Source organism: Onychomys torridus, chromosome 9 (assembly GCF_903995425.1).
Source record: "Onychomys torridus chromosome 9, mOncTor1.1, whole genome shotgun sequence".
Classification (NCBI taxonomy): domain Eukaryota; kingdom Metazoa; phylum Chordata; class Mammalia; order Rodentia; family Cricetidae; genus Onychomys; species Onychomys torridus.
Window position 1 is genome coordinate 52,098,093 of NC_050451.1, and position 16,364 is coordinate 52,114,456.

The 16,364-nt window shown below is 46.1% G+C and overlaps 1 protein-coding gene across 1 annotated transcript; it reads right to left on the reverse strand.

Moving 5' to 3' along the window:
- Nucleotides 1-1,854: 1,854 nt before the first annotated feature.
- LOC118590842 (L-threonine 3-dehydrogenase, mitochondrial) lies at nt 1,855-10,008 on the reverse strand. The gene is made up of 8 exons (XM_036198598.1): nt 9,815-10,008; nt 7,355-7,397; nt 6,713-6,783; nt 5,169-5,318; nt 4,903-5,075; nt 3,483-3,573; nt 2,872-3,141; nt 1,855-2,361 (listed from the first exon to the last, which is right to left on the reverse strand). The coding sequence occupies exons 1-8, from the start codon at nt 9,996-9,998 to the stop codon at nt 2,222-2,224; spliced, it is 1,122 nt and encodes a 373-aa protein (XP_036054491.1). The 5' UTR covers nt 9,999-10,008; the 3' UTR covers nt 1,855-2,221.
- Nucleotides 10,009-16,364: the final 6,356 nt, after the last annotated feature.

The following is a 16,364-nucleotide window of genomic DNA, read 5'->3' on the forward strand; positions in this document are numbered from 1 at the left end:
GTTCTTCAAATTCACTTATTATGGTAGGAAGGAAAAAGACACTACTACTCTGTAAAGGGTTTAACAGTTAGTTGAATGTAAAAGCTATGTACTTCAAAGTTCCAGAAAGAGATTTTGGCCCTTTAAGACAATGAAAATGGGATGTATTTGCAACAATCTTTCCTACAGCACCATTTCTGACAGTTAAGGACTGTCAGAAGTCCAAATGTCTTTAATAATGCAACCTATTAAATTCTGTACAACCAGTCAATGAAGAGCTACAGAGCCATTAAACAAGCATATGTATGGAGTTGGAGGTAAGGCTTAGTGATAGAACACTTGCCTGGTGTGCGTAAGCCCTGAGTTCTCACCCCAGCATATCTCTCTCTCTCTCTCTGTCTGTCTGTCTGTCTGTCTGTCTCTCTCTCTCTCTCTCACACACACACACAGAGACACATACACACACAGACACACACACCCTGGTTACCTCTGTGGCGGGTGAGAGACGTACTTTTCACTGTATTTATCCACTCATGCTACTTGAGTTTCACTATGCACATAGATTTTTTTAAATCACACGTGAACTTCAGACTTATACTTTCCTACACAACTAAGATCCTGTGCTCTTACCCTGTTAGGCAACTCAAAAAGTACCTTTAATATCAGATGTGAACTTGAAATTTGAGTAACAGTCATAAAACCTCAATGTCTAACAGGTTAACAAAACTGAGGCCCTTTGCTAATGACTACACCCCAGTTGTATGAGATATTCAGAATCCCCCATCCAGAGACACAGAGAGATAGTGGTTGCTTCAGACTGAGGGGAATTACATGTGGTCTCTCTATTATTATCAAGTCTGCAACTCTAACATCCTGAAAAACAATATACATTTTAGGTTTTCTTTATTTTCATGTGTACGAGTGCTTTGCCTGTATGTACATATGTGTACCATTTACATGTAAGCATGTACTACTGGTGCTTACAGGTCAGAAAAGGGAGTCAGATCGCCTGGGAGTAGAGCTTCAGAAGGTTGGGAGCCACCATGTGGATGCTGGGAACTGAACTCAGGTCCTTCATGTGGATGCTCCCTGGGAGCTGAACTCAGGTCCTTCATGTGGATGCTGGGAACTGAACTCAGGTCCTTTGCAAGAGCAACAAGTGCTCTTAACTGCTGAACCTTTTCTCCAGATCCCAAATTATACATTTTATGATATATGAACCATAAAATAAATATATAAAGAGAACTTTTGGAAACAAAAATCCACAAATGTTAAGCTTAATTATACTAAGCATGTGAGAGATAACCCATACTATTATGGCTATTGAAACTCAATTATCTAAAATTTCTTTAGTTAAAAAGATTCAAATCCACTTAAGACTCAAAAAAAAAAATATGACACAACCTAGTTTAAAATCTAAATGAGTAACAATGTAGCATCACTGACCTATAACAGAAGCACAGCTATTATTGACTCTAGCTGTGGAAATGGAAGTCCCCTTGCTGGTGATTTCTGGAGGTAGCCAGGTGTGCCAGCAGGGTTTGAATGGCCTCTCTATTGGTGGATTCACTACTATCACAGGACAGCACTCTTTAGAACTGGGCTTGGAATCTATCTTAGAGGGTTGGGCCATAGCCAGCTTACTCCACTTTGCTGGGTCAGTCTGAGGGAATGAAGCCCAGAAACAAGCATTTCAAACTATCTCTCTGGAGTTGCTGATGTCACCAGGTCAGAGAACTGAAGTCCCATAGACACCACAAAGCTTTCTAGCAGCCCCTAAATGGAATCAAACCCCATAGAACCCATGCCCCATATGAACTGCATCATCTTTCAAACTCTTAACCGCCCAGATAAATCTCAAGTTAAAAATTTAGCTGCTAGTGTTCATTTTTGGTGAAGTTTGAAAGTCCTGAACATGAAGATCATCTTTGAAAATCCTTAAAATGTGATCTTTGGTCTCTGGTCAAGAGAGGAAGTCTTGGACACGATACTTATATTGAATTTAATTAAGTACAAATGTCGCAAATCCCAAGAGCTAGCCACTACCATTTAGGACTTCACTTCCATCGCATGTGTGCCTGGACCAGTTTAGGCACACAACAAAAGGCAATGTGTAAAAGGAACTCCAACCCCACCCAGCAGTTCCAACGTGAGCCGCCAGAATACAGTCCGATTTAGTTCTCCATCTTAGAGAATGTCATGTCCCTTACACTGTGAGGATATGGGCATTGCTCCTCCCCCTTCAGTTAGCTTGGGCAATTCTGGTGCTGGCGCCGTGGAAGTTGAACATGGTAGCCACCAACTCTGGAAGATCAAAGTCGTGCTTCCAGCCCCAGTCCTTCCGGGCATTGCTGTCATCGAGGTTCATGGGCCAGCTCTCAGCTGGGGAAAGACATGGGAAAGAATACTGTGTTATCCCGGCTCTGTGTTTGTGAATGAATGCATTTTATATGCAGGCACATAAAGGGAAACTTTGTCTTTGACTGGAGAAGAACTAGTACACGCAGGGATACCTCTTCAGAAGACACTGGGCACCTGCACTGGTGTTTTCATGTTATAAATAAAACCTCACATGGCTTTGTAAGGGAACATTCTAGTATCCAAAAGGGTGCTCCAGGCCATAGATGGCAACAACACCATACGAAGGCCCAAGCCTGTTTGCACACCGCCTTGATTTCTTTGGTTTCTCTCTGGTTTATTAAATTGTGCGAAGGTGAAATGGTGCCTGCATTGTTTCCTGAGTTGGAATCTTTCTCCTGAAGACCTGCTTCCCACACGGAAGCATCTGTGAATGGACAAATGCAGCTCCTCAGCCTTAAAGCCTCCCCACTGGGGTGGCGTGGGGATTCTCAGATATGATTTTGAGCGAGAGCGGGCTGGTGCGGGGCTTACCTATGGCCTGTCGGAGGGGATCCACGCAGTAGGTGATCTGGAAGTCCGGCACGTGCTTGCGGAGGGCCTGAGCCAGCTCCTCGGGGGTGAAGCTCATGGCGCTGATGTTGTAGGTCCTCATGGAGAGGCGCTCGGCGGGGGCCTCCATGACTTCCAGGGTGGCCCTGAGACAGTCGCTGATGTACATCATGGGGAGCCTGGTGCTGGCCTTGAGGTTGCACTCAAATGTGCCGTTCTTTGCTGCCGCGTGGAAAATCTGGACTGCGTAGTCTGAAAGAAAATCCCGCCCGTGGCAGCAGGAGGGAGGAACCTCAGGACTGAGATGCCAGCACTCCAGCGCTCTTAATTCAGAACCTCTTTTAGACTATTAAGAATGGAAAGCTCCAAAAATAGATATGAATAGTGTGGGCTATATCAAGATTTACTGTTGCACACAGGTAACTGAAGAATTTTTTGTTACTGCATTTTGGGTGCCAAAGAGATAAAAACACTCCCTACTTTCCAATTTCTCTTGAAATACAGGGAAGCTAAGGCAGGCAGTTTATGGACTAAGCAGGGTCTCCCTGAAACAAGAGAAGTTAAAGGTGAGGGAGATTGGAGATGGCACTTACCAGTTGTTCCTCCTCCAGGCTGGGAATCTGCAGAAATGATCCCAGGATATCTCAGGCACCGGAAATCTAACCCATACCGGTAATAATAGTACTAAGAAAAAGAAAGAGCTGGCTAAAAAACATAATAGTAATCCTGTAGTTTAGATAAAACAAATAAATTGCTTTTCCCTAAAACATCACATGCAATTAAAATGTTCTTTAAAAGACTATGCAATGAGGACCTGCAGGATGGTTCAGTGGGTAAAGGCACTTGCCACACAGCCTGGTGACTAACGTTAGATCCTCAGAACCAGCATAAAGGTAGAAGGAGAGACTCCACAGTTGTCCTCTGACCTCCACACCCATGCTGTGTGTGGCATATTCGTGTGTGCATATACACACACAACATGCACAAACACAATTTTTAAAAGAAAGAAACTGGGATTTTCAGAATTTCCACTTTTGTTTAATAACACTCAATTATTTCTCTTCTAAGAATCACCACTCGACGCTACAGCTACATCAACACTGCAAACGATAGAGCAGCCTGCAGGTGGTGCTCCTGCTCCCTGCCCTGAATGTGGCAAGTTGCTCCCCTGCAGAAAAAAAACAAAAAACAAAAAAAACTGGCATCCAGTAGCTGAAGGGCCAGACCATGACTACAGTTTACTCTAAGGCAGAGTAAAAGCATGGTTGAAAATTTCCACAGTAGAAAGTTTCTGGGCTTGGGAGGTGACTCAGTTGGTAAGTGCTTCTGGCACAAGCACGAGGAGCTGACTTAGATCCTCAAGGAGCCACATGAGAAAGCAGGACACAGCATGCACTGTAATCTAGCATTAAGGAAGCTGAGACAGGATCCGAAGGTTCAATGCCCACAAGCCTGGCCTGCTTGTTCCAGGTTCCAGTAAGAGACCTTGACTCAAAATTGAAGATGGAGAGGAATTGAGGAAGACACCTAACTTCTGGCCTCCACACACATGAATATCCACACTTGGTGTACACACACACACACACACACACACACACACACACACACACACGCGTGCGCGCGCGCCCCGCCCCGCCCCCATCTCTGTCTCTGCCTGTCTGTCTTGCCTGCAGAAGAAGTTTTAACGCTCCCACCAGTCACTCCAGTGCTGAGAACCTTACAAACAAGTCGGGCAGCAAGCACAGATGGGAGCAGTTCCTAGGCCCGGAGTGTCCCAAAGTGCTGAGTGTTACTATCCCGGCTGTGGGCAAGCAGAAACCTATAGCTAAGGAGTTCTTCAGTGCCTTCAAGGGGCCTACCACTTGACAAACACACCAGGTAAGTAATATCTCTGGGGTGTAAATGTTTCCCCAAAAATGAAGCAGGGGGTGTCTGAGGCAGGGAAAAAAAATGGGGCGGGACACAGAATCATCTAGCCCTGAACATGTAGCAATCTTGCTGAGAAATGCTTACTTCTCCCATGAGCTCTGCATGGACCTTGGATACACCATAGATGGTCCTGGGCCTTTGAATACAGAGGTCAGGTGCGGGGTTCCGAGGAGAGGAAGGTCCAAAAGCCCCAATCGTGCTGGGCACAAACAACCTCACATTGTGTTCAGCTGCAACATCTAGAATGTTATGCAGTCCTGAAATGAATAGACACTATGAAAATCTGAAAATCATACGGATTACCAAGAGCAGGAAAAACTGGCCCCTGTAGGCCAGAGCCAGCTGCTCACCAGTTATATTGACATCTCTGGCCAAGGACACATTGGCTTCTCCGACAGCACTCAGCACAGCACTGTAGTGAAACAGCCAGCTGATACGGTGGTTCACCACGATCTCACGAAGGCTTTTGTTATCCAAGATATTGGCATAAACGAACGGGCCTGTAACACAGAGTGAGAAGGGATGCAGTGATGCTAATGGTCTCCCTGTCCCTTGTCACTGACTGGAGAGAATGGTCCTCCCTCCCCAACCTTCCTTCTGAAGCAGAACCTGACTCTGTAGCCTAGGCTGGACTGGGGCCTTGTGATTCTGCCCCAGCCTTCTGAGCACTTAACAGCCATGCTCCATCTTCAATGTCTGGCTTTCAGAATTCTTTGTTGTTATTTATGCCTGCGCCCCCCTCTGTGTATTGTGTTTTCTTATATCAGTTATAACTTTTATTTATTTTTTATTAGACCAAAAAAAGGGGGAAAACGTGGTGATATTTTATTTGTGCTGAAATGTGGTAATATTTCATTTGTGCTTTAATAAATAAAGCTTGCCTGGAGATCAGAGGAAAAACTAAGCCATTATAAGTAAAAACAAAAGTCATTCAATGTTAGCACATGCCTTTAATCCTATCACTTGGCATGCAGGAATCTGTCTGGATCTCTGTGAATTCAAGGCCACACTGGAAACAGCATTAAATTCCAACACTAGTTAACCATGGAGGTCTAGAGGTCTGTACAGACAGAAAATGACAAAGCTGGGCAGGAAGAGGAAGTTATGTAGCTGGACAGAGAGAGCAAATCAGATGGCAGAACAGCAAGGCAAATAAGTATGGGTAGACAGGAAGTATTTCGAATTTGGAAGCTGTCAAGTTGGTGAGGTAAGGTTAGCTGTGGCTTTCCCTAATTCCCTGATCTCTCTTAGGCTTTTACCCCTATATCTGGCTCCATGTTTGTTATTTAATAAGACCATTTAGAAATCTGTGTGTGTGTGTGTGTGTGTGTGTGTGTGTGTGTGTGTGTGTGTGTGTGTGAAGTCAGGTACCCACAAGGGAAAGAAGAAGGTGCTGAAATTATGAGAGAGTGTGCTTGTGAGTGCAGGTACCTGTGGAGCCCAGAAGACAGTCTGGGGTCCTCTGGAGCTGGAATTACAGGTGGTTAGGAGCCACCTGATGTGGGTGCTGGGAACCAAACTTGGGTCCTCTGAAAGAGCTCTGAACACTAAGCCTTCTTTCTCCCTTCTCCCTATTCTTCAAGCTTTTTCCTCATCAAACTTATTTTATGTTTGAGGGCTTCTTTAAGTTAGTCAGATAACCAAAAACTCAAAAGATAAGAATCAAACTTTTTAGTTCAAAGATATTATTTAAAGTAATATTCAAATATATTATTCCCAAACTTCAAGTTCCACAGAGCCCTTCCATTCTTTGTCATTTGAGTGGAGTGACATTGAAAATACACTTTAAAGCCAGACCCAGGCCTGAATCCCTCCTTGATTCACACATGGATTCCACCCTGCCTCTGTGACTGCATTTTGAAGACTAAAACCTCAAGGACTATCCATATCTTACCACTATGGAAGACATGAGCTGGGGGCTTCCTTATGTCTGATAAGATCACGTTGTCCTTCCCAAATCGTTTCCTATAGGGAAAGAAAGCCCCACCCCAACAAGTCAGCAACGTCACGGATATAAGTCTTAGGAAACCGATTATTTCAAAGGCATTGCAATTTCTGGGCCTTCTCCACTCACCTCCCTTCTCTTCACCATCATCACAGACCTCCTCAGCTTTGCCTCCCTAAACTCCAACCTCCTTTTCTCCCCACAGCCTGGTTCTCTCCTTCTGCCCCTCCCCCACTGCACTGGCCACCAATGCCATCTCCGTGTCCTTGGCACTTCCTCTTCTCCCTCATTCTTTCACCCCCTGCCCTCAACCCCAGGTGATTCCCTTCCGGCTCCTGTAAGAACTGGCCCCTGCCCTCTGCTCTGGAACAACTGAGGTAAGTGGTTCACTTGGGGTGATGAGTCCCACTGTACCCAAGTTAGGGCGGAGGGCACAGAGCTGGCGTCGTGACCAAGAGGCAAACCGTGTTTTAAGCAGCTATTTAGATGTGACATCTGAGAAGCAGAAAGAGGCCAGAGGCAAGAGAACCGATGGCTGGTGTTGACGGCGACCACCGCACACCCTTAAGAACCTGGTTTTGAAGTTCTTACCTCAAAAGGCTAGCCAGTCCTACTCCCAGCTGGCCAAGACCCCCTAGGTGAAGAAGAAAACAAGGTGAGACCCGAGTGCAAATCTATTTTCAGAGGGTAACGGTGGAATGAAACTCCTCCAGCCACAGTGGGCCAAAGCCAGGGGCGGTGCTGATGCAATCCCTGCAGGTGACTCTTGGCAGCACTCCAGTGCTCTCCGAACACAGGACAGCCGCTGCCCAGCATGGACCGGTAACAGTGCAGCTGCGAGTTTTGGAGGCAGTGCTTTCCCGGCCAGGGGTGCCCAAGAGGAAGAGGATGGCAAGGACACAAGAAGAAAAGTAACACTTGTGCAGGGGTGGGGGGTGGGGGTGGGGAAGGGGGGATGGGGGGTGGCAGTTCCAAGGAGGGGAGAGCAAGAAGCCATTTGACAAAAGGATGGGGGACAAGCTGGTGTGGTAGTATACACCTTTCATCCCAGCACTTGGTAGGAGGTGGATCTCTTGAGTTCAAGGTCAGCCTGGGACACAGCCAGAACTACACAGTAGAGAGACCCTACCTCAAAACAAAACAAACAGAATCAATCACTAAGGAAGAAATGATGCTAGCTTCCTAACTTGGAGGTTTAAAGACACCACGGATAGGAAGACAGAGCCAAGGGGCTAGGAACACATTCGGAGGAGGATCACTATAAATTTCAGGCAAGACCCTCACGTGGCAGGAAGACAGAGCAGTGGGGCTCCCTGTCAGTTAACACAGGACTGAAATCCTAGAGATGCTCACTTAGCATAGATAGAGAATGAAAGAAACACAGAGGGCAGGACAGCAAAGAAGTGAAAACATGACAGGATGGAGAAGCAAAATGTGTCAATCAAGTGAGAGGTTGTCTCGGGCTGCTTGGAAGCACTCTGTCAACGACAAAATGGGAATGCATAGTGAAGGGGGTGGGGCCAGGCACTGCATATTCCCAAGGAGGAGGATCCATGAGTGGGTCTGGTGGTGAAAGGCTCAACAGAAACAAGAAGCTCAGACAGTGCTTATATCCCACCTTATTTCCAGGACATGAGAGCTCAGTAACAGTTTGGGTGATTCTGGGCTTAGGCTGGGGAATCTGGCCAAGGAAAGATGAGCCCAGGAGAAAGATGTGTTCCAGAACTGGCACCCTCCCTATCCATTTGGTTTTGGTGCCCTGACCTATTACCTATACTATGAAAGGAAATCAAGTTCCAGGACAGAAAACAAGATTTTATTAGGGAAAGGAAACATAGGCAATAGTTATGAATAGCCAAAGATGGAAAATGACAGTCAGAACCACACCATCTTGTAATGCTTCTCCATTTTAGCTGCACTGCTAATTTCTGAAACTGGGACACTAGGCATAGACAGGCTCCCTAGCAGGCAGACAGATAGTGAGAGAGGCCATTACTAGGTAGCGAAGATGGTGAATTTCCAAGATGGCTGGCTTCTTCCTCACCCTCCTGACCTCAGGCAAAAGCCTGGCAGCTTAAAACAAAGGCCTTCTGGGTTTTTCTTCCTCCAGTAGGGTCCCTGAAGATGGACTAGCTCAACAAATTCAAGGCTGGATCAGGACATGGCTCACACAGCAATTGTGAGCCAATTAGCCTGTCTTTCTTCAAACTGATCAATCCTAAATCAGGGTAAGGAGAACTCCTCAGAGCCTTTAAAATCCCCAGCCCTCCAGAAAGACTAGATGTTTGGCTTCCCGAGTTCCTCTTCTGTGCACACCGACCCTCCCGACCTTGCCGAGGGTCTTTTTCTCTGTGTGCCTGCTGTGTGTGTTTCCTCACCCCTAAGAAAAGCCTTTCTGCAACTGCCAATTCTGTCCACTAATGGCTGTCAGATGTTTAAGATTCCTCTGTCAAGCTTGAGAATTTTCCTGCTTTTTCATTCTTGAATGGCAAAGAAAATGAACCCCGACAAGACCCTTGGATGGTTTCAAAACAATAGTAATTTGGTTTTCGGAATTAAAGTAACTTGTGTTTCTGGGTTCCTGCTCTCCTCGCCCTCATAGCTAATTAAGAGACACCTGGATTGCAGGCATGTACTTCAGGCTGCTCACTGACAATGTGACATAGGACCTTTCCAGCCTCTGAAACCTGTGGGAAGAGACCCCCTCTCTGCCGTTTGTGACTGGACTTTCCTCAGAGCACTGCCATGCCTTTGTCTGCTTGTCTACAATGTTAAGGATCCTTCTAATAAACCCTTTACCCGCAAAGGACAATCCCTTTGAATCCTAACCCAGAACATTTCAAAAGGGGCTGTATCTGATCAGAAAAGGGTTGCCACCCCAAGAAAAAGTTATTTGTGATAGCATGCCTTACTCAGAGACCCCTTTTCCCAGTGCAACCATGAAATCCAGCTCCATGGTCTCCCGACAGCTGCTCTGAAGCATAGCACACTACAAGAAGCATCTCAGAGAAAGCAAGGCTCATGCCACAGATGAGGAGGAGACAAACCAACCTGTGATCAAGACCCGGGGAGGCTCTGCTTCGGAGAACGAGGTGGAGTGGAAGTTGGCATCTGCTGGGACTTGACGAGAGCAGCTGCCTAGAAACGGCAAGGGCAAGACAAGCTTCGAGCAGCCGGAGGCTTTGCTCTGTGCGGTCACTCTGACCACCCGTTTTAGCATCCCGAGGACCAGCATCTGCTCTTCTGATACCCTGGGAGAAAGGAAGGACCAATCCATTACCAGCCTTACATCCATCCAGCCCCTGGAAACCGCTGCTCTCCTGAAACCACATACAGTTGCCAGTGCAGGAGCAAAGGCTTCTTTCGTGGTTCAGGAACACATCAAACTGAACCTCTGACTTCTCCCATAGGAAGCCAGTCAAGTTAGGCCCAGGGACAAAGGGATAAATGTAACCTGTGGTTACACACACAAAGCTAACCTGGGGTAATGACGAAATCAAGCCAGGTGCTAAGCTACAGTGGGAATTAATGCACAATCAACAAACACCAAACAACAACAAAAATGTTGCATGAATCCTAAATGGTCTTAATAAAAACCTGGAGCCAGATATTGGGGTGAATGCTGAAAGATCAGAGAGCCAAAGGAACAAGTCACAGCCACTTCTCCCCACCTCACCAACTCCTCAGCCAATCCTGTCTCCACAAATCCTCAGACTGAATGTTCCTGAGTCCTCAGCCCAAAGTCTCGACTCTCTGGGAGTTCCTGTCTCCTCATGCCCTATATGGCTTTCTCCTCCCAGCCATTTCACTTCTAATCTCAACCTTTCTAGTGCTGGGATTAAAGGCGTGTGTGCTTTAAACGAGGCTAAAGGTGTGTGCCTCCACTGCCTGGCTCTGTTTCTCTCCTAGACTGGATCAATCTCATATAGCCCAGTGTGGCCTTGAACTCACTCAAATGGGTCTCTGCCTCCCAAGTGCTAGGGTTAAAGGTGTGTGCCACCACTGCCTGACCTCTGTGTTTAACTCTGTGGCTAGCTCTGTCATCTGAGCTTCAGGCAAGCTTTATTTTGTAGATTACAAATATCACCACACACACACACAAACAAAAAAAAAACCCAAAAAACAAAAAACCAAAACCAAAACAAACCAGCCACCAGATCTGGTGAGGGCTTGCAATCTTGACTATAGTTGCTATTAACCTGTGCATATACCATCTGAGGGGACAAGCAGGTCCCAGACTAAATCGCCAAGCATTGGCCATCTGTGCTAACACTTTAGATGTTATCTTTGGAATGACCCAGACTAGAAAAGCAGATGGCTAAAAGGAAAAAGCTTGGCAATATCTAGTAAGCTGTGAACAGCAGCTGTTTGAATCCCACGTCCTTTGAAAGGCTCATTTAGAAAAACCATTTTCCCAGCACTTCCATGACCCCAAATGTGCATTTACTTCCCTCCCCCTCCTCCCCCTCCTCCTCCTTGTCCACACCTCCACTACCAGCTGACAGTGGACACTTTCCTTGCCACAGGAAGTTAAGAGGTTCAGACACACACTTGTGTCTGCACTGTGAACTGAAAATCTACCCCCACTCCAGAAAGGAGCCACACCTATACAGACTGCACAGACAATTGAACAGTTAGAATTTGTAATTGTGGAGAGTTGGGATGTTTCAGAACTAAAGACCAATTTAAATTTATTTTAAATCATTAGAATCTGCAAAGAGCTGCCTGTTGCCCTCCACTGTGTCTAACCTAACATGACTTATCAGGTAAATCCTTGCAGAATGTATTAACTTAGCATTCAGATAGGCTGGGGATTTAGCTCAGTGGTAGAGGCCCTGGGTTCAATCCTCAGCTCCAAAAAAAAAAAAAAAAAACCACCAAAAAAAAAAAAAAAAAAAAAAACCAAACAGATGGTATCTGAAACATAGCAAAGATGTCTCTGCTTTGCTGTAACCCACCTAGCTAGTGTTCCCACCAGTGGGTTGAAAACATGTCTTGATTTAGGACATTTTGTTCTGTAATGGATGAAATTGTTCCCCTCCAAATGTATTCTTTGACCCAAGAATACAGGTTGAAATACCCCCAATAATGTTTCATGAGTGTGTGCAGTAAAAGGATACCAGCTTGAGAAAACATTTTATGCCCTTATGAATCATGGGGTGGGGTGGGGTTAGCACGAAAAGTTAAGGTGATTAAAACTCCAGTGAAATGCCGGTGGGGTGGAGGGGATGCTCTGCAGTGCAGCTGAGGCCCTTCATCCCAGCTCATTCATAAATGAGCCTGCAAGACAGCTTTCCTGTCATGGGCATGTCACTGGCTTCATTACTCCAGGTTAGCAACTGAAAAGAGGTAACCAGCGTTGGCCATATTACATGGAACTCCAGAGACTCTCCCACTGGGCAGTGATGGTGCACGCCTTTAATCCCAGGACTCACTTGGGAGGCAGAGCCAGGTGAATGTCTGTGAGTTTAAGGCCAGCCCAGTCTACCGAGCGAGACCCAGGACAGGCACCAAAACTGCAGAGAAACCCTGTCTCGGAAAAACAAAATAAAACGAGAGAGAGAGAGAGAGAGAGAGAGAGAGAGAGAGAGAGAGAGAGAGAGAGAGAGTCCGCCCCTCATGCCCAGGTTGGCAGGACTGTCCTGCTGTGGCCTGTTTGTGCCTGTTGCCCTGTCCTCCAGCTGGAGGGCCCATGATGGGATATCATGGAGATATCAGGTCTGAGCAACAGAAACTTCTGCCCACAGTGCTCTTTCCAAGTAAAGACCACTGTCTTATTACTGCCCAATTCATCTTGACAGAGCCATGTGCTGCTGCATAGAGCCATTTTGTTCCACAGTAGGCCACGCAGACAATGGTGACTCCTTAATATCATAAAGGGATGTTATAACCAATTAGGTGAGCGATAAAATTATCTACTGATGCATTTCTCACGTGTCTCTGCTATTGCGTGAGCATGACTAGATTTAAGGCAGCAGCCCTCAACATTTCCAGTTTCAAGATTCCTTTACCTTGGGTCTCACTGTGTAGCCCAGGCTGGCCTGGGACTCACAGAGATCTGCCAGCTTCCCAAGTGCTGGGATTAAAGGTGTGTACTACCACACCCAGCCTCCTTTACACTCTTAAAAATTGTGGACTGAAGGCCAGGTGTGTGGCAAAAGCCTTTAATTCCAGCACTCTAGAAGCAGAGGCAAGCAGATCTATTTGTACAAGGCCAACCTGGTATATAAATCAAGTTTCAGGCCAGCCAGGGCTACACTGAGAAACACTGTACACACACACACACACACACACACACACAAACAAAAACCTGTGGACTATTTACTGTATTAAACATTGTTAAAATTATTAAGTGAGATGTTTATTTTTATTAATTCATGTAATGATGTTAACGTCCACAAACTTATGAAAGAAACTCTGTTTTCCAAAGCAAAACCACCAATCATGTAGCGAGAAGAGTCAATTGTCAAACATCAGCTGCTTCTCCTACCTGCCTCCATGCTCAGTCTGTCTTGAGATCTCACTGAAGTAGCTGAAGACAATGAAACTCACACAGCACAGTGGTGGGAGAAGTGGGTGTTTCCAGATATGCATCCTTGATACTCTCCTAAAGCTCAAAGGTTAACTAGCCTTGAATTTTGTGTGGTCTCCGGCCAAACTCGTTAGTACCAGGATGCCCACAGATGTGAATGCCCATGCGTGTGGAGGCCGGATGCTGAGGTTGGGTATCTGTCCTCCATCCCTCTCTCCACCTGTAGTTTCTGAGAGGGAATCTCTCACTAAACCTGAAGCTCATCAGTTCTGTCTGGATAATGAAATTCAGGGGCCTTCCTGTTCCCCCCTGCCCAGCTTCCTCCCCAGCATGGAACTTTGCACACAGATGATCAGCATCACACTTGGTGTTTTCTGGAGATCTGAACTCGACTGGTCCTCACATAAGCATGACAAGCACTTTATAGTAAAACTGTGCCATCTTGGGGCTGGAGAGATGGCTCAGAGGTTAAGAGCACTGGCTGCTCTTCCAGAGGTCCTGAGTTCAATTCCTAGCAACCACATGGTGGCTCACAACCACCTGTAATGAGATCTGGTGCCCTCTTCTGGCCTGCAGTCATACATGCTGTACACATAATAAATAAATAAATCTTTAAATAAATAAATAAATAAAACTACGCCATCTCTCAGCTCCTTTAATCCTCCTCCAAGGCTGGCTGTATGGAGGATCTGACATGTCATCACTGCACATCTTGCTGCATTTATGTCTGTTGGTCTGTCCAACACATCCTGGGGGTGATATTTTAGAGACAGGGTCTCACTATGTATCTCTGGCTGCCCCGGAACTCACTGTGTAGACCAGGCTGACCTTGAACTCAAATTAATCTGCCTGCTCTTCCCAAGTATTGGAGTCTAAAGGCCTGCACCACTACGCCCAGCTCTCTTAGCCTGTTTTTAGCTCCATGCACTGTGGACTTTTGGGAAATGTTGGTCTGGGGAGTCATGAACTTCTTCCAAGACAATGTTAGCGTACTTCACTCTGCACTGTCAAACCCACATTGGCAAATGCCATGAAAGTCCTAGGTGTTGGGGATGAGCCTGTCCTTGTTCCTTTGCAGTAACAGACAACTCTGCTCAGTTTTAGAATACACCGGCCAAATTCCCCAGTATGAACAGCCATGTTGTCAGTCCTTTCCAGCAGCACTAGCATTCTATCAACAAGAGCTGACGGTCCAGCTCACGCTTCAGTCCCTCAAACTCTTTACCGCAAGACAACATCTCACTTGATAATACGAGGGGAGCTTCCTGGGTGCTTCCAGTCACCAGCTTGTAAAGACCTGCATTCAGAAGCCAAGGCTTCAGAACATCCAAGTTCTTAAGGAAGCTGTGAAAGTGATTGGAGGGCTGGAGAGATGGCTCAGCAGTTAAGAGCACTGGCTGCTCTTCCAGAGGACCTGGGTTCAATTCCCAGCACCCACATGGCAGCTCACAACTGTCTATAACTCCAGTTCTGGGGATATGACACCCTCACACAGATATACACGTGGGCAAAACACCAAAATAATATAAACACCAAAATAAAATAAAAATAAAGAAAGCATTTTTAAAAGAAAGAAAGTGATTAGAGCTAGTAATTACTTTACTTCTGTTTGAAAGCTAGGCAGGTGCGGTCCTTCGATTCTTTCTTTTAAAGAGTTACTAATTTTTACTTTATGGGTATGTCTGTGTGCCTGAGCATATGCGTGAGCACCATGTGTGTGCAAGAACCTGCAGGACTCAAAAAGGACATCAGATCCCCTGGAACTGGAGTTATAGACAGTTGTGAGATGCCATGTGTGTGCTGGAAACAAACCCAGGTCCTCTGCAAGAGCAGCCAGTGCTCTTAACTGTGGAGTTATCTCTCCAGCTCCCCAGTTCTGACTTTACATTGACAGCATACAGCCACCAGGAATAAAGTGACTCCTGGCCATGTGCTGCCCCCCCCCCCCCCCCCGTTCCTCCGAACCATCATCAACACAAGTTTACCCCCGTTCCAGAGTGTGAAAAGGTAATTCAACACTTGAACTATTTTGTTTCCAACCACCTACTAAGAGTCTCTCCTGTGACTGGTCTGACATGGATTCTTAAGCACACAAGTAACACGGTGAATCCAGCCACCACTGCAAATTGATCCACTTCTGAGGAAAACACACGTCACGCCACTCACTCAGTCTTTTCGTATGCAGCTAAGTCTCTCCAATCAATCCACTGGAGAGAAGTGCTGGGACTCTCCCCCTTCGGTGTCCTTTCCCCTCAACAGGACATCACCCTGTCTCTTGACAGTGCAAGTTGATTATCCGTGTGGTTTGATGCTCAGTCTGGTGACCTGTCCAGCTTGATGCTTCAACTTATTCTAGTCTGAAAATCTAAAAGAGTGTGGGATTTTTAATGAGTTTGAACTCTCCAGTTAAGCCATTCAAGTTCACACTTCTCAGAGGGCTCTAAATGGCTTGTCTTGAAATGATGCTCCTGGCACCACTGTATTATTTAGAACAGTAGGCCGACAGAAGATACACAGGGACACAGGAAGCCAACGGACACTTGCAGCCCCTTTTACTCAGTTTTGCCCATTTCTCTAGACAATCTCCCCTCTGTAAGTCAGGGAACTGGCCTAGCGTACATGCTCACTGCCAGCTGTGGGCTGGAAGGTCAAGTTTTCTGTTATCCCCTGGGAAGCCAACAATTCATTCTTTAGCATCAAAACACATAAACGGACATCCTTATATTGCAGTATTATTAAATTTAAAGATAATTTGACATTTAAACATTAGTACATGTCTCCAGTCACGATGAAGTACACTTGCCTTTTGATGCCATTCCCTGTAGATGCAGGAAAAACTGAAAAACCACTTTCATCCTTGAAAATACATAGTTACCCCCCCACCCCAAGCCTAGAACCTTACAAAGACTCTAGAAACAGAATACTCAAGCATACCCCTCATTAGGTATCAGAGACCAAACTCAGTCCTAGATCTTCTGAGAAACTCCTAGTGCACTGGGGAGATATGTAAATAGCAGCATTTCACCTCAGGATGTTTGACCTTGTGGACTCGACTAAGGCCTCAGGGAT